Source organism: Lissotriton vulgaris, chromosome 12, assembly GCF_964263255.1.
Source record: "Lissotriton vulgaris chromosome 12, aLisVul1.2, whole genome shotgun sequence".
NCBI classification, from domain to species: Eukaryota; Metazoa; Chordata; class Amphibia; order Caudata; family Salamandridae; genus Lissotriton; species Lissotriton vulgaris.
Genome location: NC_141700.1, coordinates 784,386,120 through 784,413,631, shown reverse-complemented (window position 1 = coordinate 784,413,631; position 27,512 = coordinate 784,386,120). Strand labels below are relative to the sequence as shown.

Below are 27,512 nucleotides of genomic sequence, written 5' to 3'. Positions count from 1 at the left end.
GATCATTTTTTAATTGCAAATTCGCAATTTGGAAGTGGTAAATTAGCATGAAGTTGAACTGCATGCTAATTTACCGAAAACTTTCAAATATGCACAAATTGCATTTTTGAAAGTTTTAATTTACACACACACATGCCCTTGGGGCGTGTGTGTGTGTAAATTGCATTTAAAGTTACATTTCAGGGGTGCAGGGAGTGCTTCTTTGGACCCCCCCTGCACCCTTGAAATTGCATTCACATTTTGTGAATCGCAATTTGAAATTCGCAAAATGTGAATGTCTTCCCATTCATTCCTATGGGCCTTTTGGCACATAGGAATCAATGGGAAGGGTTTTCCTTAATTGCGATTCGCAAATTGTGAATCGCAATTAAGGAAAAATACCGAATCGCAAAAATAAATGCGAATTGTTCATGCATTGCAGTTTGTGATTTCTAAATTGCGGATCCTTAATTTTCGCAATTTAGGAATCGCAAATGGTGAATCGCAAATGGGTGCAATGATGCATGTGGCCGTTAGTTCTTTGACGCAGATGTCCATAGCCGTTGCTTTTCAGTCTCGCTAAAAGGGCTGTTAGGCTGAGTTTCCCAGTAATTGATTGTTTTGTTATTTAATCTCGATGTGCTCGGGCTCAGGAGTTTGTATAAGTGCGATGTTTGGTGACAGATTTTGTTTAGGTTAGTCATGTATTGGAGGATTGACGGGGCTTCTTTGCTAAGGTCTGCCCTTGTGGGGGCCGCCCTGATTTTTAGGAAGCTGTAGAATTCTCTGTCTGGGAGGTTCTGTTTTTGTTTTAGGTTGGTGAAGGTGAGTGGGGTATTATTCTCTTCTAGCTGGCTCGGCGTGGAGATTCCCTTATTCGACCATGAGTTAAAGCTAAGTGTTTTATCCCTGTATTTTATTTTGGTTTTTGTCCAGAGAGATTCCCATTCCATGTTCCTAATACTCTTCATTTTTTATCTACTTTAAGTAAGGCATTCTTAGTGTTTTTGAGTATTATGTTGTTAGCCTCGGGGTGTTTGTTTGCCGTGAGTAGGGCTAAGGGGTCTAGGCCATTTAGCATTGCTCTCTCAACCTCAAACCATACCGGCGTGTAATTCTGCTGTGGTGTCAGCCAGTGTATCCCCTGTCTAGCTAAGCATGCTGTCTGGAAAGTCTTGTAGTTGGTTAAAAATAAAGTCCCCCCAGGTTTTTATTAAGCCTTAGTTTCTGTAGACTTATTCTGGCTTTCTTGTCTTTCCAGACGAATTTGTTTATTAATATGTCTAATTTCTTGTGGAAATCGTCCGTAAGTGTAAGTGGGAGCATGCTGAGCAGGTAGTTGACCATGGGTGTTAGCATCATTTTTATTGTTTCTATTCTACCCCATCAGCTAACGTATTTTGGTGACCATGAATTAGTTCTATTCTTTAACTTGTCCAGCAGTGTTTTTTCATTCTGGTCAAGAGTTGATTTTAGGTCTCTCCCGAAGTAGATACCCAGATATTTTATATAACCTTTCTGCCAGGCCAATCCAGAGTTACCTAAAACACCTTTTGTTGTGTGAACGTTTAGAGGTTTGCATTCCGACTTGTCCTTATTGAGTTTGTATCCAGCTACCCGTGAGTATGTATCAATGGTGTTCATTAGGGCTTCTATAGAGGTGCCACCACTCGCAAAACTACCGACCTTTCTCCTTAATTAACGTAGACTGCAAGATTTATGCAAAGGTCCTAGCACTCAGGCTAAATACACAGCTCTCAAAGTTAATACACAATTCGCAGGTGGGCTTTCTGAAGAATAGAATGTCTCACGACAACACAAGACTTTTATGCCACCTGCTAAACCACTCGGCAACAAACACTAAACCGGCAGATTGCCCTAGATGCCGAAAAGGCTTTTGACAGAGTGTCTTGGCCTTTCCTCGAACAGTGCATGGTAAAATTTGGACTAGGAGATAAGTACAGGAGAATGGTGATGACCCTATGCAATGGCCCAAAAGCCCGAGTGGTCATCAACGGGGGCACCTCGGAACCTCTCACCCTACAGCGAGGAACCAGACAAGGATGTCCGCTATCCCCCGCACTCTTCCTACTCTCCCTTGAACCACTCCTTACAATGATTAGAAATACATTCTTTTTAATAAAACCAACCACGGTGGTACGTTTAAAATCTTGCGTGTGTGCCTCTCTGGATCACACACACTTAAAATATACTGCCTGCTAATAAGGATGACGTGTGATTCCTACAACTTGTAATCCTCACTGTCTTACGTAACATTTCCTATAGACTGATTTACACATGTATGATTTGTTCTCTCTGTATAATGTGTGTATGATGTAAAGCGCTCTGACACCCTACACTGGTCTGAGGAGCGCTATAAAAGAAATGAAACTCGTGAAAGAGACAGATTAGTGCCCTTCCATTTCAGGTGCTTTGTAGCAGTTTAGAGATCATACAGTTTTTCATTGCTCATATGGGTGTTGCTTGTGGTATTTATCTGTTTCCATGGACTTCTTTGCTCGATTTTACTCGCCAGAAAGTGCCACCCTTAAGTGTCACACATTTGGCCTTTAAATGTCACTCATAAGTACACTGAAACTATGAAAATTTCGCACATAAGCAATCTTAAACATTGCCAGCGATGAGTACCCGGAAGGTAAACATACTGCTGCCACCAATGCTCACTAAAACACAGTGATAGTCCTGAGGATTATCTTCCGTATGGGGTGCAATCCCCTCAAATAAAACAGGAACGCTTGGAATTCCCTTGCTGATACTGTGTGCATGTGTCTTTGTGTGCTCCTCTTTTTCAGATGGTCTCTTCACAAGTGTGACCCATTCCTAAGCAGTGTTTATTTGTTAGGGTGTTTAGTTGCACGGTTGCTGTCGGAAGGAACATTAACTATCCTAAAAGTATAAAATCCACCTTGCCCTACAGTAGGGGCCCTGCCTGTGCCGCCACCGGCATGGAGTCTACACAGGAGAGCCTGAGGCAAGTGCTGAACGGACATGTCGCACCTCACTCCGACCTGTCCTGAACAGCCGGGCCGCCCGCGCTGTGGGGCCGGACCAGGATTTAAATGGTCACGCCGCCAGGCCTGCGAATTATTACCAAACATCAAGAGAGCCCGGGCCGGCCCGGCGACACAATGCCACTGGGTGAAGGAGAGTGCTGCGTCGTGCACTCAAGAGACCGCAGTGAGAGACTGAAGGCCGATCGTCACTGGTAGAGTCACGCTACCTCAGCCTAGGGGAAGAAGAACGAACACTATAAGTTAACCAGCCACTGCCACCAGTTGTCAGTCACAATATCACAATCAATTTAATGTAATTTTCGGAGAGCGCACAACGTTTCTATTCTAGTACTGCTGCAGCAAGCGGTGCATTCATTAGGGCCTGACATGGCCTGGCAGTTCGGTCTGGACTGTTCCCATGAGGCACAGGGTCAAGACTGATTTGCATATCGCTATGTCTGAACTGGGGTGGCGTGGTGAGCAAAATAATGATGGACTAAACCAAGATCTGTGACTGGGGATGAATGTTGGACAATGTTCAACATTCCGTCCATCTTTTTGTGTTGCATTTTCACCCTAAGTGGGATGGGTATGCCCAGACGTGGGGCCCGTGCTTACTAAGCCACTGGAGTCAAGCTAGCCTGACTGATGAGGGCTGAAAGCCCAAAAACGGTCCTAGGATGCTTGTTTCCGGTCCAAGAAAGACATGGCCTGGCAGTTCGGTCTGAACTGTTCCCATGAGGCACAGGGTCAAGACTGATTTGCATATTGCTATGTCTGAACTGGGGTGGCGTGGTGAGCAAAATGACGATGGATTAAACCCAGATCTGTGACGGGGTGAATGTTTGACAATGTTCAACATTCCGTCCTTCATCTTTTTGTATTGCACAATCTTTAGGGCTCCCATGAGGCCGAACATTGAGAACAGCAGTGGTCGTGCTCCCCTCACAGGCACCGGCTGCATTCACTGGTGCACAGTCAGGAGTTTGAGGTAGCATAGACCATGATTGTGGGGGTTATTTCCAGCTAGGGATACAGCCAGATGCTAAGAGGGAGTCTAGCTGGGGAGGGATCCTACGTTTAGCTTTAGGATTATTTCTGCTCAGTGTCTCGAAGTGTCTTTTTTAAATAACACAGCATATATATCCAGGCAATGTGTACCTCAGTCAGCCTCTTCTCCTGAGGCTTGCCCCCTCATCATGCCTCATTGTATTGTAATGTTAATTACTTAACTAGCCATGCAACTTCCTTTCAGCCTCAGGTCAATACTAGCTGGTGGCGCTGTGCGCAGTGTTGTAATCAACTAATTGATTTTTATTAAACTGCTGAATAGGTCTTTTTGAAATAAACAGCATCATTATGCATAGCTGCCTAGGTTTCAGATTGCTATGTGTGACATTTTTAGAATTTCAGTGTAATTATGAATTATGCAGCGCATGTGAATCTATCTACAGCACTACATGCTCTGGATAGACGCTTACAGGGTTTCAGTCAGAGCAGGGAGCACCAATCAGATGTGTCCTGACCTCTAGTCAATCAGCAACAGACACAGAAGCATTCCTCCATGCACCCCATCAGCACAAGCATGGAGTTAACAGAAACAAACCAAGACTTTCTGTTGGCATTGTGGCTTCAGTAGCAGCTCCAACCAGTCGGCCATAAACACACCAAATTTTATAGTTATTTGCAGTTCAGAAGATCCAAAGTTGTTGTATATTGTTCTATTTGCTATAGCAGATTTCTTGCTGGTCGCCAGAATTGCTTTGGACTCCCATATTGTTTCATCTAATTCTCCTTAACTCAGTAACAGAGCTCCTGTTTAAGTCATTAAAACTTTGTTTAATGACTTGTCATGAATCCCGCTGATTTACTTTAGGGTTTGATACAATAAGAAATCAGCACCCATCCAGAAAATATTATCTTTTTAGTCTCAAATGTCCATAATACATGTACAAATGCACAGTCTTGTAAAGAAGGGATCCAAATTCTTGCAGACTTGCTTTTTCAAGTTTTTTATTAAAGTGTTTCGGCACAAGAGAAATCCAAGAACGCAAAAGGATTCACTTCTTAGCCAGCCAACGCGTTTCGTCTCTTACAATGAGACTTCTTCAGGGCTTCCACGATAAATTGTAAGCACACATCAGTGCAGCATGGTAAGTTTCACAAAAACAGGATATTAAGGAAAATTTGTTCTTTGTTGAAAAAGCAAGTCTGCAAGAATTTGGATCCCTTCTTTACAAGACTGTGCATTTGTACATGTATTATGGATATTTGAGACTAAAAAGATAATATTTTCTGGATGGGTGCTGATTTCTTAATGTATCTTACGATTTTGGGCTTCGCCCTAGACGGAACAAACGGGGTTGTGTTCCTTGGAATCACAAGCACCATCAATTTGAACTATAAGCCACAGGAGAAAGCAGGTGCAATTTATTTTACCTCAACCCTTGGTGTTTTTTTGTAAATAGTTTACTTTAGGGTTTGTTCTCATCTGGCTGGACCCAATACAGTGAGGTGCTCTCTAAACATTTCTGAATAAGTTATTTTATTTGGATTCACTATATCTTTCTGGACATTTCATCATGTGCTTTTAATTGATTTCAAATTATACAAATTGTAACCCTTTTCCTCTTACCACCTAAGACAGTCTGACAGTCAGAGACACTCCTCCAAAGGATGCAACATTTATTTGTGTTTTTTGACCGAATCTGTGTAGGATCTGCTGAGCTAACACAACATGGTTGGTTTTAATTCTCTGCACTGTTTTCGAGCATAAGTGATACGGGCATCTGGAAAAGTTGCATCTTCACATCAGATCACAAGCTACTGATTCCTAAAGTCAAGCTCAGAAGATGTTTCCATGCAGAGATGTCACTTGGGTGGGGTACCACAATATTGCATCCTAATACATGTCTCGAAGTTGTTCGCCAACACGGTTTGGAGCTTGTAGGAGGAGTCCACGGAGCTTGAGCTGGAGCAGGGCAGTCATCGCTCGCTTGATCGCCGCCACCTGCCCATTGCTCCCCCTCGGCAACCGCAACACCTGTGCACAACCACGGTATGAAACCACCGAATCGTGCTGACTTGCGGCTATGTGCGGTTCCCGCGGCCCATTGCTCCCCACCTTCTTCGTCCGTTTGAAAACGCAACGTATAACCGCTGCGTGCAAATCGCTGCTAGTGTTCTCTTCCAGGGGGGCCTTTAGGAGGTCGTGCGGGTCACGGAAGCCGCAGGAGTTGCGAATTGGGCTCTGAGATTATGGCTGTCGGCCCCTGTAAAAAAGGAATTAAAGAGGAATTAAGGATCCCCTCACCACGCGCATGACACCGGTAACGGACCGGGTAGGGGGAAAGAAAAATCCTCAAGTCCCAGCAGCGATGCGCACACTAGTGGTAGTGCACTGGGACCTGCAGACGCGGCCCCGGAGGTGTTGCCCTACGCTTCCCGCGCCACCGGAACGTGAATGAACCCACTGCTGAATGGGAGGAGTAGACGCCTGTTGTTGCTGTTGCGTTCGAGCACCACCACGAAAGTCAGGAGGGAAGGAAACTGCGCTGGCTCAGCATTCCCTTGAAAACCGCATCTGAACTGTGCAGTGTTGTGGAGTAACTGAGGGAGGCTGTCACACAGAGGTGTGCGGCCTACCCCTGCCCCCCCCCCCCCTTCCTGGACTATACTGTACTGTACTGTAGCCATGTAAGTGTGACTAGGTTACAACCATAGCCTAGAGGGGAACCACTGCTACCCTCACTGTTACCCTCACCACCGAGAGGGAGGACGTCAGCCCCCAGACTGCCTTGCTGTTGCTCCTCTTTGTGCCCGGTGTCACCGCCCGGAGGCGCACAAGGCACCTTGCAGGATCCACTGTTACCACCACCACCACCACCGGAGGGACTTCAGCCCCCAGACTGCCCCCGCCTCGCGGGAACCAGTGTGACCACCACCACCGGGGGGACTCCAGCCCCAGACTGCCCCCGCCTCGCGGGAACCAGTGTGACCACCACCACCACCGGGGGGACTTCAGCCCCCAGACTGCCCCGCCTCGCGGGAACCAGTGTGACCACCACCACCAGGGGGACTTCAGCCCCCAGACTGCCCCGCCTCGCGGGAACCAGTGTGACCACCACCACCAGGGGGACTTCAGCCCCCAGACTGCCCCGCCTCGCGGGAACCAGTGTGACCACTACCACTGGGGGACTTCACCCTCCCTTGCTGCTGCTCCTCTTCGCTCCCGGAGGCGCCGTCACTTTCCTACGCGCCCAGCGGCACACAAAGGCACCCGTGGCTCCCGCTTTGCCAAGGGCGGGCCCATCTACGCCCGTCAGAGACCTTAAGAGGCCGGGCAGTGCCAATTTATTAACATATTTGTTCAAAAAGTTCCTGTCCTTGGATTGTATTGGGGGTTAATGCTTGTAGGCTAAGGGTTCCCACTGGTCTAGTTGAGTCAACCGTCTGATCATTAGTCCATTAGTTTATTCATTGTTGTTTGCCATAGGTTATCATATACCATCCCTTATAACGACTAATAACGACTCTAGTATCATGAATAAAAAAAAATCCCTCACAGGACAGGGAGTGGTGGGGACCCTCGATGCCTTCCTGTTACGTGCTGAGTCAGCCCTTATCCATGAAATTTCTCTAACAGAGCGAAGACTGTCCTTGGAACCAAAACCTCCCCAAGGCCAGCCTGACTTAAAGGAAGCCCCCAATGGCACTGACCACCAAGAGTGCACTTTCCCCATTAGGAGAGTGAGCAGCCAACTTTAGAAAGCAAATAACTGTACGCCGTCGAGCGCTTTAACACTTTTTAACGCCATTCTCCAGGGAATGGAGATTCCCACAACTTGGCTAGGGGCGGAAATCATCCCTATCCTCAAGAAGTGCTCACCCCTCCTTCCTGCGAGCTATCGGGCCATTAGCCTCATCAATGTTAAGCAATTTTTTTTTGCCCGAGTGCTTCTGGACCGATTGCAAAACTGGATGGAGGAGTTTTCCATTCTTAGCCCTTACCAGGCCTGTTTTCGTACAAAAACGTCCACAATTGATCAAGCATTCAGGTTGCAATTATTGCACTGGAAAACAGTGATCTTGGAGGGTGGCAGTCCCTACATGATCTTTGTGGACCTAAAATCAGCCTTTGATCTAGTCCCTAGGGGAATACTATGGGCCATCTTATCCGACCTGGGGGCGCCTCCATATTAGGGGAGGGCGGAATTTGCGGAATCGCGTTAGGCAAATCTCTGCGAACCGGGAAAAAATCTCAGCGAACACGCAGAAATTCCGCTCACACGCGGAATTGCTCGTTCAAATGCTTTTTTACTGTTCGCAATCTGTTTGTGTGCTTGGGGGGGAAATATCTCGCGAACACGTATTTTGAGAACGCGAACAAACAAAACATTTCGCAAAGTCGCCAAATGCAGAATTATGGGCAATTTCGTGTTCTCCGCGGACCGCAAAATTACCCAAATTCCGCAAATGGAACGGAATGTACGGCCCAGTCATACTCCATATCTATGCGAGATCTTGAAACGATTGCATGTGAATAGCTATGCTCAAATCAGATATGGGAAGAATGATGATCTCACTGACCGTATACCCATAGAGAGAGGTGTGATATAGGGGTGTGTCCTAGCCCCAACCCTCTTTTGCAATTTTATTAATGGCTTAGTGGCAGCCTCGACAGCAGGAGGGGATATAGATGCTCCAAAGTTAGCGGGACGCAAGGTACCTGCCCTGATGTTCGCTGACGATAAGGTCCTTCTGTCGAAATCACCGATGGGCATCCAAAGGGCTTTGGATATTTTAATTCATTCTACAAAAATAGAGGGTTGGAAATTATCACCCAGAAAACAAAATACATGTTGTTTAATGCAGGGCACATAAAAAGACCCAATCCACATCTAGCAGGGGATTTCTTAGAAAAAGTACCTGTATGCGAATACTTGGGATTATCCCTCAATGAGAAAATGGATGGGGTGACCAAATTAAGAAGGCTTGTCTTAAACTGACGCAAACGTCTGGGGGTCTTTCAAAACAGCAAAGGAAGTGTGCAAACAAGATTCCGGGGCGGTCCTGGAAACTTACAGGATGCAAGCCAGAGGGGCCACCCTGTATGGAGCTGAGCTGTGGGGGGTCACAGGCCATCCGAATACAGCTGGCAAGGATTGAAAACTCATTTCTTAGACAGCTGATGGGTCTTCTTGGTAGTACCCCTCTAACTCCTCTCAGAATGGATCTGCGTGTTAGCCCAGTGGCAATGGAAGTTGCGCTAAGACCTCTACTTTACTGGTGCAACCTTTGGTGCACTCCAGAATTATTTATGTATAGGGAGGAATTGAAGGAGGTAGCCAATCTCAGGGGAGCAAGTAAAATTCCCTGGCTCATATATATTAAGAATTCCCTTTTTAGGTCTCGCGACCTATCGATGTGCGCAAGCGCATCGAGCGGAGCGAGAATTCAAGTGGCGAAAACATCTTCAAACCAAAGGGCTTTCAGCCCCGCGGTTTTCATGTAGTTCACGTGAACCACGTGATTAAACATGCACGCGCATCGGCAACATTTCTCAATCACCCTCCCACAGGCACGCCCCCCCCACCAGGCTCTCCCGCCCCCATCAGGCTTCCCTCCCGCATTGGCAGCATTTCTCAATCACCCTCCCACAGGCACGCCCCCCCACCAGGCTCTCCCACCCCCATCAGGCTTCCCTCCCGCATCGGCAACATTTCTCAATCACCCTCCCACAGGCACGCCCCCCCACCAGGCTCTCCCGCCCCCATCAGGCTTCCCTCCCGCATCGGCAACATTTCCCAATCACCCTCCCACAGGCACGCCCCCCCACCAGGCTCTCCCGCCCCCATCAGGCTTCCCTCCCGCATCGGCTACATTTCTCAATCACCCTCCCACAGGCACGCCCGCCCCCATCAGGCTTCCCTCCTAATCCGCCTGCCTCCCCTTGCGCATTCACGCCCCCCCCACCAGGCTCTCCCGCCCCCATCCGGCTTCCCTCCAAATCCGCCTTTTGCTAATATTTTCGACTTCAATATATCTCACTTAAATTTTAGAAGCTACATTTAATTTTTGTGCTTGTCCTTAGTGACGGTTCGTCCTACGATTAAAAAGGCCTGATAAAAGACCAGGCTCCCTCGGTATTTACATAAATCCATCATGATTTGCATACATGCGTGTTGTGTCTGAAGCAAGAATCCTTTGGGCTAGAGGGAAATTGGGGATTTTTCTAACAGCCCATTGTTCTCTCTCCTCTTAATTGCATTACCACCCCCACCCCAACTAGACTGTCCTATTATTCGTTCCACCAGACTTAAGCCCCCACACGCCCTCCTTTGAATGGCTGTAACATAAGCTCCTAGCTGGAGTGACCAAATACTTGTCGTCAGGCTTCACTCCTAATCCGCCTGCCTCCCCTCGCGCATTCACGCCCCCCCCACCAGGCTCTCCCGCCCCCATCCGGCTTCCCTCCTAATCCGCCTTTTGCTAATATTTTCGACTTCAATATATCTCACTTGAATTTTAGAAGCTACATTTAATTTTTGTGCTTGTCCTTAGTGACGGTTCGTCCTACGATTAAAAAGGCCTGATAAAAGACCAGGCTCCCTCGGTATTTACATAAATCCATCATGATTTGCATACATGCGTGTTGTGTCTGAAGCAAGAATCCTTTGAGGCTAGAGGGAAATTGGGGATTTTTCTAACAGCCCATTGTTCTCTCTCCTCTTAATTGCATTACCACCCCCACCCCAACTAGACTGTCCTATTATTCGTTCCACCAGACTTAAGCCCCCACACGCCCTCCTTTGAATGGCTGTAACATAAGCTCCCAGCTGGAGTGACCAAATACTTGTCGAAAGCAGCCCTTCCCCCTGGCAGCAGAAATTCTTCTTAGTAGATAAACAATGCGCCCTCCAAACACTGTCCTTTTACATATGTATATTTGCACATGTATGTGTTCATATACGTTTGCATGCTTAGGTGCCACCAGTTTTCTCAGTAGCTTTTTCTGGACCTTGTCTCCATTCTCCCTGCAAAGTTTACTTGAAGCAGACATCGCATGTACCCGCTGTTTAGGATGTTTCAGCTATGTGAATGCTTAACTATGAGTTTGTAACAGTACATCATTTGTATTCCAAATGTGTGTTGCAGAGTACAAAAATGGCTGCTCCGTAGGGAAGCTAGGTGCGAGAGGAAGAAGCCCGAGAAAGGCCAACATACTCCGTTTAAAAACAAGGGCTGGGAAAATCCAGCTCTCCGAGGGCCCACATTTCCATGTGTCCTGTCGAGAAGCCTTCACGGTGGAGTCCAGATTTCTATACTGCAAAGCTAGATGTATCCAACGTGTAACAAGCCTTGGTACAGCCAAGAGGTCTGGCTTGTTATATTTCATTAGCAGCAGCACCATTTCTCCTGCGCCACGCCACATCAAAGGCTCTGTGCCACTTTCACCCACACAGCAACACTTACAGACACGCAACCCCACTCACACCCATGCAAGCCCACCATCACCCACGCAACACCACACTCACCCACGCAACGCAACTCATCTACGCAACCCCACTCATCTACGCAACCCCACTCATCTACGCAACCCCACTCATCCACGCAACCCCACTCATCCACGCAACGCCACTCATCCACGCAACGCCACTCACCCACGCAGCGCCACTCACCCACGCAGCGCCACTCACCCACGCAGCGCCACTCACCCACGCAGCTCCACTCACCCACGCAGCTCCACTCACCCCCACGCAACGCCACTCACCCCCACGCAACGCCACTCACCCCCACGCAACGCCACTCACCCCCACGCAACGCCACTCACCCCCACGCAACCCCACTCACCCCCACGCAACGCCACTCACCCCCACGCAACGCCACTCACACCCACGCAACGCCACTCACACCCACGCAACGCCACTCACACATGCAACGCCACTCACCCACGCAACGCCACTCACTCAAAGCCACTCACACCCACGCAGTGCCACTTTCACCCACACTGTGCAGTGCACAATAGGTCTCGCAGTAGGAACGTTGGAGCCATTACAATTGCAAATAACAATGCCTTTTATTTTTGTTTTCATTTTAAAAACATAAAGGGCTTTGTCATTTACAAAACCAATAGCTCCAACTTTCCTACTGCGAGACCTATTGGCAACGCCAGTGCTTGTTTCCATTGGAATGGGTGACTTATGGGACAGTCCGGAAGAGAGTTCTCTGGCAACTCCAAGAAAAGTATTGATACAAAAATTTAAGGAATACCACTCCAAACAACTACAAAGTATCCCCAGGACAGGCACACTTACATCATCCTTCCTAGAGGTTAAACTGCAATAAATCTTAGAATCTAACATAGATGACATTCAGCCTTCCCTAGCTAGAAAACTTAATTTGCAGTTTAGGTTTGGTGTACTCCCTCTATGTGCTGTTACCTTTAAATGGGGAGGGAGCCCTACGAAGGATTGCCTGTCTTGTAAAACTTGTACGGAGCCTGATTTGCATGTGCTGTTTTTCTGCCCCACCTATAAGGCAATGAGGGCTCGCTGGTTGCATCCGCTTTGTAGGAATCTTGGAACCAAACATTGCTTACAGGATTCTTAAATATGACACCAGCATGGCAATAGTATACTCACTTTCCCTCTACTGTTTCTCAATGTGGTGCGCTCGCCATGCAGTTCTAAAGAAAGCTCCAGCTTGATTATTCCATTTTATCAATTAATCATGTACGTGACTTTGTATTTAAATCTGTTTTTTATTAACATACAAGCTAGCACTTTATGTCGAAGATACTTAATGTTTATCATGCCATTTATTACCTTGTTAATTCTTTTTTAATTGTTTTCAAATTTTTAGCTGTACATAATATTTTTTTTAATTGATAATCTGCATTGAATTTCAAAATGTCTTGTTTTTCCTTTTATTGTCTTGTGAGGCCGAAATAAAGTATTTCTTGACTTGACTAAATAGCGTCTGACAAAAAGTTTCTGTCTGAAGTATCGACTTATTGGAGTTAATAATAGAAAATGTACACCAATGTGAGTGATTTTTTTAAAACCATATTTGGACCGCATTTTTGTACCGATGTTCTGACATACAATTGTTACTGGTGAATTTCTGCCAGGTGGGCGGAGGTTACTTACATTGCACAAGTAGTGGGTAAGGCAAGTTGCAGGGAAGTGGGTGTCCCCAGAGGTGGATAAGGTAAGTTGATCCTGTAAATGGTGTGGCAAGCAATAAAACTGTGTGGGTACACGCACACATTTGCAATACATTTTCCCAACTTTCTCCACTTCCCAGCTTGCACCTAAATGATGCATGAGCACGGGAGCAGGAAGTGGGGGAAGAGGCATGCAGCACCCCATTTTTGCTAGTGCATCAAATCTTTAAATTGAAACATCTTTTCTATTTTATTTTCAGACTATTCGCATGTCCCCACTGAACCGATGAAGGGCACGGAGCCCTTTCCGCCAACCTACAGTTCGATAAATCCTCCTGGGCCAACCAACCTCCCACTTCAGTCTCAGGGGTTCCCGGTACCCCAACAAGCTGCTATTGTGCCATACATGGCAGAGATTCCTGGAGTCCCCCAGGGGCTGGAGTACTTGACACAGGTGAAGTATATTCCCCCTGTCACATACTCCTAACAATAATACCGTATCCTCTTTGCTCCATTGATAGCTGGATTATTTTTCAACTTGTTTTATTTTTCTTTCTACTAATGATTTTTAAATTCAACTTTCTGTATCTCTCTATCTTACTGTCTTTGCCACTTTCTATGTCTGTATTTGTTTTCTCGCTAACAGTACCTTGATATTTATGAATGTTCTCTCTACAAAACTGGCTTATCTTTCACGACATCTCTTTTCTGATGGGCTTTGCCTTTTTCTTTTCTCCTGTCATGTTTATTTTACTGTCTTTATTTACCTACCTTTATGAATATTATTTCTACAGCTTGCTTTCTGTATTTTAATCCTCAGTTATATATTTTTTTTATCTTTTCAGCTTTCTATGTTCATATGTTCATCCATATATTTATCTCTATATTTGTGACCTCTTTGTACATATCTCTGTACTTTTATGTATATCTATGCCTTTATTTTTCTCTGTGTACATTCATCATGTGTCTTTGTAGCCCACCTTTCGTCTAGATTGTGTATTTTTGTCCAAGTATCTTCATGTATCTTATCACTCCTAAATAACCTTCTTATATTTAGTCATCCACTGTTTATCAGTGGAATCTCACCATATTTATATTTCTGCCTTTCTATCCTTATACTTATGCCAGTATCTTTATGTTGATGAAGCAAAAGCATTTGTCCCTTGTCCTACTAGGCGTTGACAGCTGTTGAGCAGCAGCACTTTAAGTTTATGAGCCTTTGTTTTTTACCTATACTGTGTGTCCCCTGTGTATCTATACATGCTGTGCTTGTAACGCCTGCTCCAATGAGAGCGAAACACATGTCAAGAGCTGATTATACTAATCAGGTTGACTTGGATGGCACAATAGCAGTCCATATGCGTACTCTTGTGCTTGGAGTGTTAAAAGGCCTTTGTGATTTTTCAGCTGGGCGTGAATGGCAGTGTAGCTAATCCTAGGCTTAACCCCTTCGCCGCGGGGCTAATTCCCCCGCGGCGCAGGTGGGAGGGGGGACACGCATGGCGCCGCGGTACTCATGACGAGCTGAGCTCGTCATGATGCACGGCGGAGCTGTGCTCATGATGAGCTGAGCTTGTCATGATGCACAGCAGAGCTGTGCTCATGATGAGCTGAGCTCGTCATGACTCCGCCCACTTAATGGCACAGGAGGGGAATTAGCCCGCGTGGGCGTTCCACGGCCGTTATGACTAGCTGAGCGCATCATGAGCCTCGAAGAGGTTAAAGACTTTGCTGTAAAAATGTCAGAAGGTTTTGTCACAATTCTTCGTCCGTTTCAAATAAATGTGACCCGTGCCATGTTAGTTAGAGTAAGTGTAGTAATAAACACAGAATCCTACTGGTATTACTAGAATGGCGATATTAAAACCTCATGTTATTATGATAGAAAAGGCGCGATGGATCCTGGCCCTCAACCAGGTTCTTCATCTTCAGTGCTTCATAACATGAACTCTGCGTGGACATTGCACCTTAAGCTTCCTCAATTACCTATTGTGTTTCTTACTAATGCACACATAAGGACTGCAATGGCATTACCATAGGTGATCTGCAGACGCGCAGTGTAATATGCTATTTTTTACCATTGTTGAGGGAGGGGAAATATGACGCACTCGTGGCCCCTCCCCACACTAAACAATGCCAATCAGTTCCATGGCACACTCTGCGCATCTGCATTCATGCCATTATAACGCAGTTCAAAATTAAGTTATGAATTCTAGATCAAACACGTAAAATACAGAAATTCGCCAGTTACGGTTCCCGTGGCACACAGCGTATTCCATGATGATCATCCCCGGCGTCTTTTACTTTAGCCAGGCTGACTGTTTTCTTGTGCAATTGATAAATAGCTCTTTTGAGGAGTGCTGGTGACGTTAGTTACGGCTGCCTTGTGTGCACCATCAACCATAATGAACCAAAACTGATGAATGTACTAGTTTAAGCCAGTACCATGATTCCGTTTTTATCTTTGGTGTTTTTTGTGATTTTTATTTTTTAATTATACACTTTATTCGGCACCCTCACTGCGCAGTGGGGGTTGGCCGCAGAGCGGCTTAGGGCCAAGCCCTCCGTCCAACTCATACTGGGCACCCAACCCTCCACTTCCCCCTCACGGTGCATGGCGTAACCCTCCGCTAGCAGCAAACTCACTGCACCAGGCCTGGCTTGCAGCCCGAACCCGCACTCAAGCTGCAGCGGGGGTTGGCCGCTGTGCTTGGTCTGAAGACAGGCCCTGCATCTAACCTCTATTTGTCTGGCAACACCCACATTCTGATGTACAGTTCTTTATCCCCCCCTAACACTAATTGGAACATAATTCTCCAAATTTTCTTTAGAGGAAAAACTAGGTTCTGTTTTTTAATTTTGCTTTAAAATTGTTAGTTTCAGGACAGAATGGAGGCTTTTCCCTCCACCTACAAAGGCTATTATGTATTGCGATTTTTATTTTTTATTTTTAGATTGCTATTCTTGCACTTTCAACCTGTTGCTAGAGATGATTAAAAGCAGTGCTTAATTTGAGCCGGAGGTGCCCATGCTCAACACCGGCACTTAGTTGTCAACTCTGGCGCTTGTGACAGTCTGCCACAAGGTGGCGCTGTTTGCCTGATTTAGAGATGACCACAACAATGAATTAGTAATTCAATTCATTGTTAATTGAATATACATAAAAAATTATTATTACCTGCCGCTGCTCAATCCATTCTTATGGCTCTGGGTGGCCTGGAATAGTCTGACTTGTCACACTTGCAGCAGTGTGATGGTTAGTAGTCGAGTTGTTACTATCATTGGCAGCGCTGGCAGGGGCAAATTGTGGTGCAAGCTGCAGTGGCCTCCTGAGGAGAGCAGTGCCACTTTTTAAAAACATTTTTTTTTTACTAATTAAGTACTGGTTCAAAGAGTATTTTTAAGACCCTTGGGCTGCTTCCAGTCTGGCACCTGCAGTGACACGCCCTGTCCCAGATGGAGTTATGAGTCAGAACTTGCAATTTAAAACGGCAGATACATACAAAAGTGTTAATCCTTTCAAGCCCATTGGCAAACGTTTTCAAAAACTTATATCTCAAAACCTCTTACCACGTTTATACCAGACCAATGAAAGCACGCCTTCTGAATAAAGTAATACTTTCATGCCAAGTTTGGTGTAATCCGATTTCTATTGTAGGCACGAGCAGAACTTCCCATGGAAGTAAAATCAGAAACCCTCCCTCCCCCTCTTCACCCCACCACACCCATTGAACTTTTTTCCACTTGTATGTGTCTTTATGAAGCTTGACATGCTCATCCGTAGCTGACTCATATAGTAGAGTGTCAAATTGTGCTCCATGCCATCCACAATTCTCTGTGTGTATGTGTGTGTGTATATGTGTATATATATATATGTGTGTATATATATATATATATATATATATATATATATATATATATATATATATATATATATATATATAATTTTTTTTTTCCAGGAAAGAAGTGACTCAAACAGATAGATTCACCAAAGAACAAAAATATATTTCCTCTACAACGTTTCGGCTTCCGCCTTCCGCAGGTTGTTTCAAGATGGTAAGCTCAGTGGCTGCACAGATGACACTGCTGAATTTTCAAAAAGCATCATGAGTGAAGATTCCATTTGGAATGTGGAATCAATGCAGTCCTGAGAGTTCTTGAGATGTGCAGTAATCCGGTTGTATTGTCAGTAATGTTCAGTCCATCTGGATGCAATGATTTTAAACGGTACATCCAGAAGTTTTCCCTGGAGTCCAGTAGTTCTTCCTTTGAGGCATGTTCCACGAGGAAAATCTTCAAATCTGATAGTAAATGATCCACAAGCTGTAACAAATGCAGGGGTTCATTGCTGTGACTCTAAAAGGCGCATCACATGTGAATACCTTTTACAAACATCATCATTTACTAGTTATGTTACCAGAAGGACCTATGCAATAAGGCAGCATCTTGCATGTCACTCCACGTGCATTATTTATGTGATTCAGTGCCAACGGCAAAGCTGTAAAAAACAATATGTAGGCCAAACAGTGAATGACCTCCGCACACGATTCAGGAACCACAAATCAGCAACAATTTATAAGAAAATTGACCAGCCTGTAGCCAATCATTTTAACCTTGTGGATCATTCACTATCCGATTTGAAGATTTTCCCCGTGGAACATGTACCGTTTAAAATCATTGCATCCAGGTGGACTGAACATTACTGACAATACAACCTGATTGCTGCACATCTCAAGAACTCTCAGGACTGCATTGATTCCACATTCCAAATGGAATCTTCACTCATGATGCTTTTTGAAAATTCAGCGGTGTCATCTGTGCAGCCACTGAGCTTACAATCTTGAAACTACCTGAGGAAGGCGGAAGCTGAAACGTTGTAGTGGAAATATATTTTTGTTCTTTGGTGAATCTATCTGTTTGAGTCACTTCTTTCGTGGATATTTTATTTCTTTGTGACTCATTGTATCCTTTGAGATCCAGATTTTTGCCCAGGCTGGCTGTTGTTTTATTGTGATCCTTCATCTTCAAGTATATGTATGTATATATATATATATAATCACTAAAATGTGAAAATACATCTTTTTTTTACCCTTTTTAACTTTTCCCCCTGCACGGATCCTCATGAAATGTGCCACGTTGATCCTTAGCTGACAAGTAAAAATACTGCCAAATTTTGTGCAAATCACTTAATATAACATCTGACATTGTGTAATGTAATCTGATGTTGTTCTAATGCCCTTGGGCCAAGTTTATGCTATATAACAACTGCAGAAAATGGGGTTGCGTTACCATGGAGATCTTGAGACCCTATCCCACTCCATCCATCACTTTTCACCTTTCACCGAACCCTACGTGTCTCAGAGTTCAATCTAAGACAACACGTATATTCTTGTCATGCGGTGCATAGCGGTTACGTTACTCAGTTGTTCTAGTGAAACTCACTTTATAATTTAAGCTAAAATCAGTGCTTAGTTTGTAAAAGATCAAGTGCTGGGCCCAAAGCTTCGATCAGAAGGCGGAGTTATTGAAGCCTTTTTTCCACCTCATGCCTCTAATCCATAACCAGGATCTCCCAGCCCCTTTATCTCACTCTTGCAATTTCTTTTTTATTCTTGATTTCCCCCTTCCTTACTGTTTTTTCTTCTCTCTCCTTCTCCTTTTCTCCCCTTTTGTGTTTTCTCTCTCTCTTATTCTGGGTCAAAGCCTGATGGAACAAAACAAGTGGTGGCCCCCAAAAATAAGTGGCGATGGACCCCACAAACGACCACTGGCTCAAACTAAGCACGGACTAAAATACTCTCAATTGCTTCCTACCCCCTTTCCATCATCCATTTCTTACCGTATTGCACCATTCTCTTCCCTGTCTTCTCACTATCCGCTTGATGTAGTGTCCCACCACCCTCATCGCTCCACTATTACCTCGAAAGTTCATGAACGCCCTCATTTATCGCGTGCCCTGCTTCCCAAACTGGGTACATCGGAGACGAGAAATTTGACTTTTTCATATGAGTATGTGAAACCTTCAAGCACTTTACAATCGAGGGATGCGAGGTTACACTTTTAACTGCCCACTTGAATCCTTCTCTCCCAATCTTGCATGCTTTGATTTTTATGGGTTTTTTAAACGGTTATTGGCAAAATACTTATTGAGTGCACTCGAAGAAACCTGCAATTGCTCTTGCTTGTGAACCTCTGATGCTGTTACCGCACTCTTCAGGCACAGCTAACCCAGAACCAAACATACATGATGCAGCCACCAAAGAGGACCTAACCTAATGTTGTCTTTGTTCTTTATTTTTCCCAATTTCAGATCGACCAAGTTGTCGTCCGTGAAAAGTGTAAGTCTCTTCTGTTATCTCTTTTCTGGTGTCGGGTACGCATGTGCAATGGAAGTGACGAAGGCGAGAACTCTGGAAGTGACGAAAGAGAGACCTGAGCAATGAGACGCTTCCCCTAGGAGTGTGGGATTTACACTTGCCAGCATGGAGTGTCTGACTGATGGAGGCATGACTGTTGTGTTAAGGATTAAAAAAACACACACCAAATGGTCCAAAGTAATGTATTCCACCTGAAGTGCTTGGTTACCGCAACTCCAACAGGCCGATCCTCTTGCCCAGCGCTCCTCGGTCACACTAATAGAATACAAGAGACAACAAGAATAGACAGTGACCAAAACAAAAGAGAATATTGACAACTATTGGACAAGAACATTTATGCACACAATTTACCTACATCAATCCTTCAACCATTTAGGTGGGTTTCTATCGCTCTTTGTACATTCCTGTTTTAACAACACCCACTCCGACACGTTTCTACCCAAAATAGTATCAGTGTCTCCAGCTCACTTTGTGGTTCCACACCACTCCATGTCTTGGCATCACCCATTTCTGTCCAGTAGACTACCCAAACCCTTCCCCTTCAATATTGGTAACTCAACCATCCTCAACATCTCGTCTCTTGGTGGCATCTTCAGAAGTTATGTTATATTCAATATCCTCCACATTGTCTAGTAGTCTGGAACCGCTATCACGAGTACTCGATGGAAATTCCTTCCACAAGTCCTTCGACTGCTAAGATGCTCTCTTGAGGTTCCACACTTGACCGTTGCTCAACCTTACTGCATTACTCAAAACCTCCACCACCTCAGCAGGTTGAAAAAATAGGCTCTCACCCTTAATGACCCTTCCAGATGTTTTTTTATATGAACCGAATATGTAACCTTGACATGCACATTTTTTGTACTATTCTTGGTGTCATAGTTGACTGTGTTTGTTGTTTATTCGTTATTCAGCTGACCATTTTTCAAATCCTGTATTGAACAACCATTACCGGTTATATTTGCCTCTGGTTTTCCTTCCTCTCATAATGACAAAAGGTGACACCCCTGTGGCTTCATTGCCTATTACTCTATAAGTCCAAACATCATTTCCCAACTAAGTGACGCAGTCCAGGTTACTAGCCATGGCGGATTGACCAGCACCTTTAAACACGCGGTTGAATCGCTCAATCATTCCATTGCCGCTGAGATTGTACAAAGATGTAGTTCTATGTTTAACTCCCACCTCCGACATAAACTATACACCATTGTCACTCAAAAGTGTGGCTGAAATCCCTCCAGAAATAAATTCCTGATCCAGGAAATTCAAAATAAACTTGGTATCTGCCTTCTCAACAACTTTCACCACAGGCCATCTTGAAAATATATCAATTAAATAAAGAATGCAATTTTGTAACATCCCTATCAGTGGTACTATATTGACAACAACTGACTCCCAAGGATGCTCGGAGTAGCGACTTTCCACATTGGAGGTCTCAAAGTTTGGAGGGATTTATTCACCATGGAACAATCGAACATTCTCTCACATAGCTTTCCACACCTATGTCCACACCAGGCCACCAAAATAATATTTTTACCACAGACTTTATTCTGATTATGCCAAAATGACATTTTTGACACAAATTCGTGATCACTACATACACTCCACCAGGAGGAATTACTCCGTCACCCCTCCGAACCACACAATTCTCCAATGATAGTTCAGATCTGACTACCAAAAAGGTCTCGCACCTACTTTAAGAAACTCCTTTTTATGCCATTTATCTTCGAAATAATGAAACTCCTTCAGTAAAATAGTGTTTGTTTTAAAACTCTGTATCCTACTTCTCCTTCCTGATAGCAGGCGCGCCACAATCATATACCGAAGCTACTTAAAAACTGTTCCACACTCCATCCTCGCATTCCACCAACTTTGTTGACATTCCTGATAAAAAATCAGCCACTACATTATCCTTTCCTTATACATATATTGTTTTGTAGACATAATCTTGCATACTCATGGAAATAATGTCCAATATTCCCAAAGCATTAATTGGACCCTCAGTTGTCAACATTTTAATGTGATTTATGATCATATTGGATGGTTAATTGTTTACCCCACACAGTAGCTCTCAAATGATTCCAAGTTCATGCACAAGTTAACACTTCTGTTTCTATGATTGGACATCTTTCTTTGGTCGGAGACGATGACCTAGAAGCGTGTGCAATTACATATTTGCAAAATGTATCCTTTAGTGTCAAAACTCCCCCCCAGCTCCTTATTCCTGGCATCCATAGTAATGATGCTGTCCACATTAGGATCAATCCTTTTCAGGGCTGAAACTCTGGGTATCTCGTGTTTGTCAAAAAATCTTTCCAACACTGTGAGGACCACTCAAACATCTTCCTATTTTAACAGTTGTCTGATGTTATAACGTTTTGCAGCAAACCTCCAAATGTACTTTGCACAGCACTCCGCCGTCTCTAACAATGAATGAAACTTGTATAGCGCACGACTTACCCTGGGGCATCTCAGCGCTTGCTTAGGGAACCCGTCCTGGTATTCCCCTATGAGATAACCCTGGCAGGGTATCCACAAGGTGAAAGCCAGGCATCCCACCGCGAGGGGCCGTTGTGGAGATTAAGCAACCTTAATGCCCAGAGTCGCAGAGTGTGAACCCGTGAGTCGAGAAGGCACCGGAGCGAGAATTAACGAGTCTGTGGAATTTTGAGCCCAACACCCGCCGAGGTGGGGAATTGAACCCTGGTCCAGGGCCGAACTCAAGCTCCAGGTCTGCCGCCTCTAACCCCTGAGCCACACTTCTCCAATGATCGAACATCATCCTTGCTGGCAGGTGCGGATGCCTCCCTGTTTGCACTAACCAAAAAAGGTTTCGGTTTAACTCCATTTTCATCTTTAAAAAGTTTGTCCCAGAGTACGCAATGTACCTTCATCAGGACCAGCACTGTTATTGAAAATGGATAATAAGTTCTGGTGTCTTGAATCTATCAAAAAGTTGAGAATATACTGTGGTCTCCTTTCTGCTATGAGCTCAGGCACTAATATCTTCGCCTCAGACAACACAATCCCAGCTCTGATGGAGACTGCTGGTTGCTCTCTCGGTGAAGGCCACCAGCAGTGCCTCAACCTCCTCAAGCAAGTTGGCTTTATCAAATTCTTCCCAAGAAATATGGTAGCTCTTTCTGCTCTCAGGAGAATGGGTAAGGTTAACACTCGCAAGAACAGGGGTATGCAGTTCCTAGAGGAAACAGGGAAGGGGGATATTGAAGGGGGGCGGTTGGGGGCAAGGTGGGGTGATGTACCGGGTGTCAAACGTAGGAAGGAGAGAGGAGGAAAAGCTCCTTTTTGGAGCCAGGGTCCTCACACACCCGAGAGGTGTCATGCTTCATCATCGGGCAGCTCCTCGTTGGGCCGGCGCTGCAATGCCCAACGGGCCCTCACAAAGGGACTCCTTGCCGGAGGTCTTTTCTTTTTACCGATGTGCAGTCTTCAGGGGTGGAGAGGCATATATGGAGAGAGTAGTATGAGTAGATGTGGGAGAGGGTAAGTGCAGGATATAAATAGCTATAGTGATCCCACAGGATTCCTTTATCGCCTGGGGAACTAGGCTATAGTAAAAACAAAGGACTGTAGAGTCGTGGCTAGAGAGGGAGAATTGTAGTCTCTCTAGCTCAAATTAGTTTTTGCGCAGTGAAGGGGGTCAACAAGTTTCATGCATATTATAGTCCAATGAATCTTGGTATTTCGTCAGGACAAAGGGATCCTCTTCTATTCAAGTAGGTACGGTGTAGGTGTGTGTCTGTACCCTATAATTTGGACTCATGATGTAGTCTAACATAAACAGATATACAATATACCTTCTGGATTCACCTAAAAGGGGGAGGGGCTAGCTGCCCCAGTCGTGACATCCGAGACTCTCGCACAATAGCAAGAAAGGAGCTACTACTGGAGCTCCTGAAGGTACGGGACCTACCCCTAGTTTGACCGTCACAATTAAGACTCTCCAGTTCCTGAGACACGCTATGTATTCCCCTGTCTGGATTTCTAAATGAATGGTTTGTCAATAGGCAGAAGTTAGAGGTAAGACATTTAATAGCACTCGGCACGTACCCAAGATATCAATAACATGCCTGGTCGGCTTTGGACTGGTCTGGTCTACAAAACTAGAAGGTGTGCCCTTTATACATCAGGTTAAACGAGGGCAAACAAACAACACACCTTCAGACGCAATACCTTTCCATTACTAAAACCGTTCTCTTGACTTACAGTGTGAGGTAGGGAGAAAGGTATTTCTCTTGAGCATCTGCAAGGGGGAGAAGCCAGAAGGGCAATGAAAGATGAAACAGTCCAAGGCAACACTGAACATTCTTATAGGGCAGGGAAAGATTAAGGATTTGAGATGGTGCTTGGCGCCTCCTGACACTGATAAAGCATGCTTCAGTACCACCCATCCAGGGTTGATCTGTGAAAGCACACCCCGGAGCTGATGGGAGGGGAGAGGAGTGAGCTGTGACTTTGATCTGACAGACCTCACAAAAGATAAAGTTGCAGACTGCTTTAGTACAATGTGTACTTTAAAGAAATCCAAAACGTGAGGCATAGTCATAATTTTTGCTATCACATATAAAAAGAATCCTATATGAAACCTATAAAAGCCTATAGGGGCAGTGTCAAGAAGGTGTGTGCTGGCAGACATGATCTCTGTAAATTATTCCATGTGGTTCTGGTCATAGCTGTTTCCTGCTGTGACACTTTGAATTCATGAACAGGTTGAGTGAAAAGGGGTAGGACAGAAGCTACTTGTGAATATCCTAAGTATTTCTGTACAAGAGTACTTGTCACCTTTAGCAGCAGATAATAGGATGGAAAAAGGGGTGGGTAGTGCACATGTGCATTAAACTTGAAAGACACCACCGTCGGGGACAGACTTTAGTGGCAAAATTCAAAGTACATCATTGTCGTGTGATTCATGGTGTTTTTTTTAGGTGTAACGCTAACATTGCGGCTTGTTAGCCTGCCTGTTGGTCTTGCTTTGCTAACTGCTTTGACAAGTGTGGTATGGACAGGTCTTGAGAGCTGTTCATCTTACATCAAACAGGTCTGCAATTCCTTCAGAAAAAGTCAGATAGAGAATATATGTGACTGGTCGGTCAGATGTATAAAGGAAGGACGGGGGTCCGTTCCTTTAGGAACTTGGTCCCTCACACACCTGATTGGGTGTCATGCTTCATCATTGGGCGATTGCTCCTCGTCAGGCCGGCGCTGCAATGCCCGACGGGCACCCGTAAAGGGGCTCTTTATTGGAGATCTTTTATTCCAAAGCTGTCATGTGAAGTGGGGTTGTAGGGCCTTGGGGTCTAGATGAGTGTAATGAAGTGCAAAGTGCTCCAGGAAAGTGTTACTAAAATTGACTAAGTAGTTCTATAAAGCAATGTTTGATAAGTGAGTGACCTTGTTCTCTGGTAGCTCTAAAAAGTCAAAGGTCAACATGTTTCGTGCCTAATTTGTCAAAGAGCGATCAATTGGCAATTCATCAGGACTGAAAATATTTGTTATCATCTACACAGTGGTTGGAATACTGGTTAGTAGCAAGGGTAATCCAATCACAAGTAAAACCTAAATGTGTTGTACCCTTTAGAATGCCAACCTGTAATAGAAAAAGCAATACACATTGGTCACCCTTACCTTCTCGCTCCCCTTTCACTGCGCCTATTGCAGGATCTGTCAACAGCATGTTGAGGACTCTGTCGCATGCCAAACAAGATGGAGAATTTCACCTATCTGTATTGATGTTTCTACTAGAGGTGAGCATTTTAAAAGGTACACCACATTTAGGGTTTACTACCTTTCTGTAATAAAAGCGGGCTGAAGGAGACAGTTGAAGCTGCTCACTGAAGCGCGATGTACTGAATATATTTCAAAAGAAATGCACATAAATTCAGATGACTTAAGCATCTAGTATTGCACTTGTTATTCAACTGGGTTAATTGGAAACTGCTTATTAAAGCACAATGTAAAGAATGCATTTAAAGAGGGAGCTTATTTTCGGATGGTTTAGGCTTCCAGCATTGCACCCGTTTTTCAACTTGATTTTTTGATAAATACCCTTCCTGAAGTTATTTCCCCCACTGGAATTTCAGTTTCCATAAGACTGCACAATTTTCTGCCACAATTTTTGGAGCTTCCTGTTTATTTTAGATCCTGATGATGACCCTGCTTTAAATAACTTATGGCCAGGGGTCGAAACATCGACGAAACAACATATGTGGACTGTGTTTTTAAGAATTTGATGGTGGATATCAACACTCACTTGACGAGTATTGGCTTCAAACACTCTATTATCCCTACCAGCCACAAGTATATTTTTTTTATGTAGCATGTAAGGACTTTTTTGACTATTAATCAGTCTCATTGTGCCGTCACTTTAATGGGAGCACATTATCTTTTTTAAGATATAAATAATGCATAATAACCGCAAAAAAATTGTTGTATGTAATCATGACTGAGAAGATACATAAAAATAAATGCTCTAAATGCATAATTGAAAACCTACTCTTGTGAGAGGTTATCTCTATCTTTGTTTTGACACTATTTCCATGAAAGTCAAGGGCTTCACTTCCCCCGTGGGGACCAGCTTTTACATATTAACTGTCCAGCCCAGGTCACTGGGTTGCCCCTTTTGTTCTAGAGAACTCGTAGTTTATGGCAGCTTCAAAGATGTAACTCTTAGTCCCCTTTGTGCTATGTGATGAAGACTGTGAGTGTTGTTTCCTGTGTTAGGATTGGTTGGAATGTAGTGGTGTACTTCAGGCATTCCATAATAATAAGTGACGGTGATGAAGACACTTGTTTGCAGTTGATGACAGATGATTCTAATATAAGCATATATATGAGAATTAATTTCTAAATGTGAAGGTTATTCATTTGTTATTTAAGTTTCCACTGGACAAAGATGGGGACGGAATTACGAACTACTCAACATTTTGAACCAGAGGATTTTCTTTGCCAAGCAGGAGATACAATGCTGTGGTCCCCTCTACAACCTCCATGTAACCGACAACAACAACAAGGAAGTGATGCAACTGCTGCAGAACTGCAAGTGCACCTGCTCACCTGATGTAAGCTCCCAGGAACCAGCGGCTTCTTGTATCTGGGCAGTGTCGGCCATAAGTAAGAAATCCTGAAAGTGGGGGATGAGGTCCAAGGTGACCTCGGTTGTCCAGTAACCTTCAGTAGAGCCCTTCTTATGTGAAGATGATTATCAACACTGCTAACAATTTCTGTTGCACACAGTTTTGGGAAAAACATCTCTGAGCCCCCTTAAATGTACAATTGACCAATAGTGACTTAAGGTCTGCACATGAATTAATTAAATGCCCTAACAATTTGATTCCCCTCTGCAGACACCCAACATTAAATTGTAGTAACATCAGTCACCTAAGGTTGGCTCATTATTGGTGACCGCCACCAGAGGGAGCCTTGTGGGCTTCTGTTCTTCAGGCCCCTCTTCCATCTGGTCCCAGCACTGACTGGATCACCCTTGATGGACAGGAATGGTCTAACACTGAGCCAACAGTGGTTGGCTAGTTCTGGCTGAACCTGGACTTTTGCTATGACCATTTAATCAAATTGAACTTTTGGTAAAGTTGATTCCTACTTAGATGTTAGTACCATCAACAGCTCTGTTGACCTGTCTACACCACAGTCCCAAGGCTCAAAGACTGACCTCTCAAAGATCCCCTTTTTCCGGTCAGGCTTATATGACAGGACCTCATGAAGTGTTTTTCAATCTTGACATGTTTCCATGGTTACAGATCGAGATCCATTGCCCACCTGGCAATATCATCGGATATAGCGTCTGGAATTGGAGCGCGTTCGTGACCAGCCTCTCCATCCAGAATGCCACAAGACAGACGGTTCTTGCAGTAGTGGGCCCTGGCTTCCAGCAGAACATCTTTGGCGACGTCAGCTTTGAGGTGAAAGGGATTTTGGGACAAGAAGTGGGAGGAAAAG

General features: G+C 44.7%; 1 protein-coding gene across 4 annotated transcripts in view; it reads left to right on the top strand.

Moving 5' to 3' along the window:
- Positions 1 to 27,512, top strand: part of LOC147678715 (phospholipid scramblase 3-like) — a 121,355-nt gene that overhangs the window by 75,272 nt on the left and 18,571 nt on the right. For all 4 annotated transcript variants that reach the window (XR_015302494.1, XR_015302493.1, XM_086946172.1 and 1 more), the window contains 4 exons: positions 13,422 to 13,615; positions 19,472 to 19,499; positions 26,436 to 26,617; positions 27,314 to 27,475. Coding sequence is in view for 2 of the 4 variants with exons in the window: in XM_086946172.1 (XP_086802298.1) it covers positions 13,422 to 13,615; positions 19,472 to 19,499; positions 26,436 to 26,617; positions 27,314 to 27,475 (566 nt within the window). In the remaining 2 variants the exon portion in view is untranslated. The remainder of the gene's footprint in view (positions 1 to 13,421; positions 13,616 to 19,471; positions 19,500 to 26,435; positions 26,618 to 27,313; positions 27,476 to 27,512) is intronic.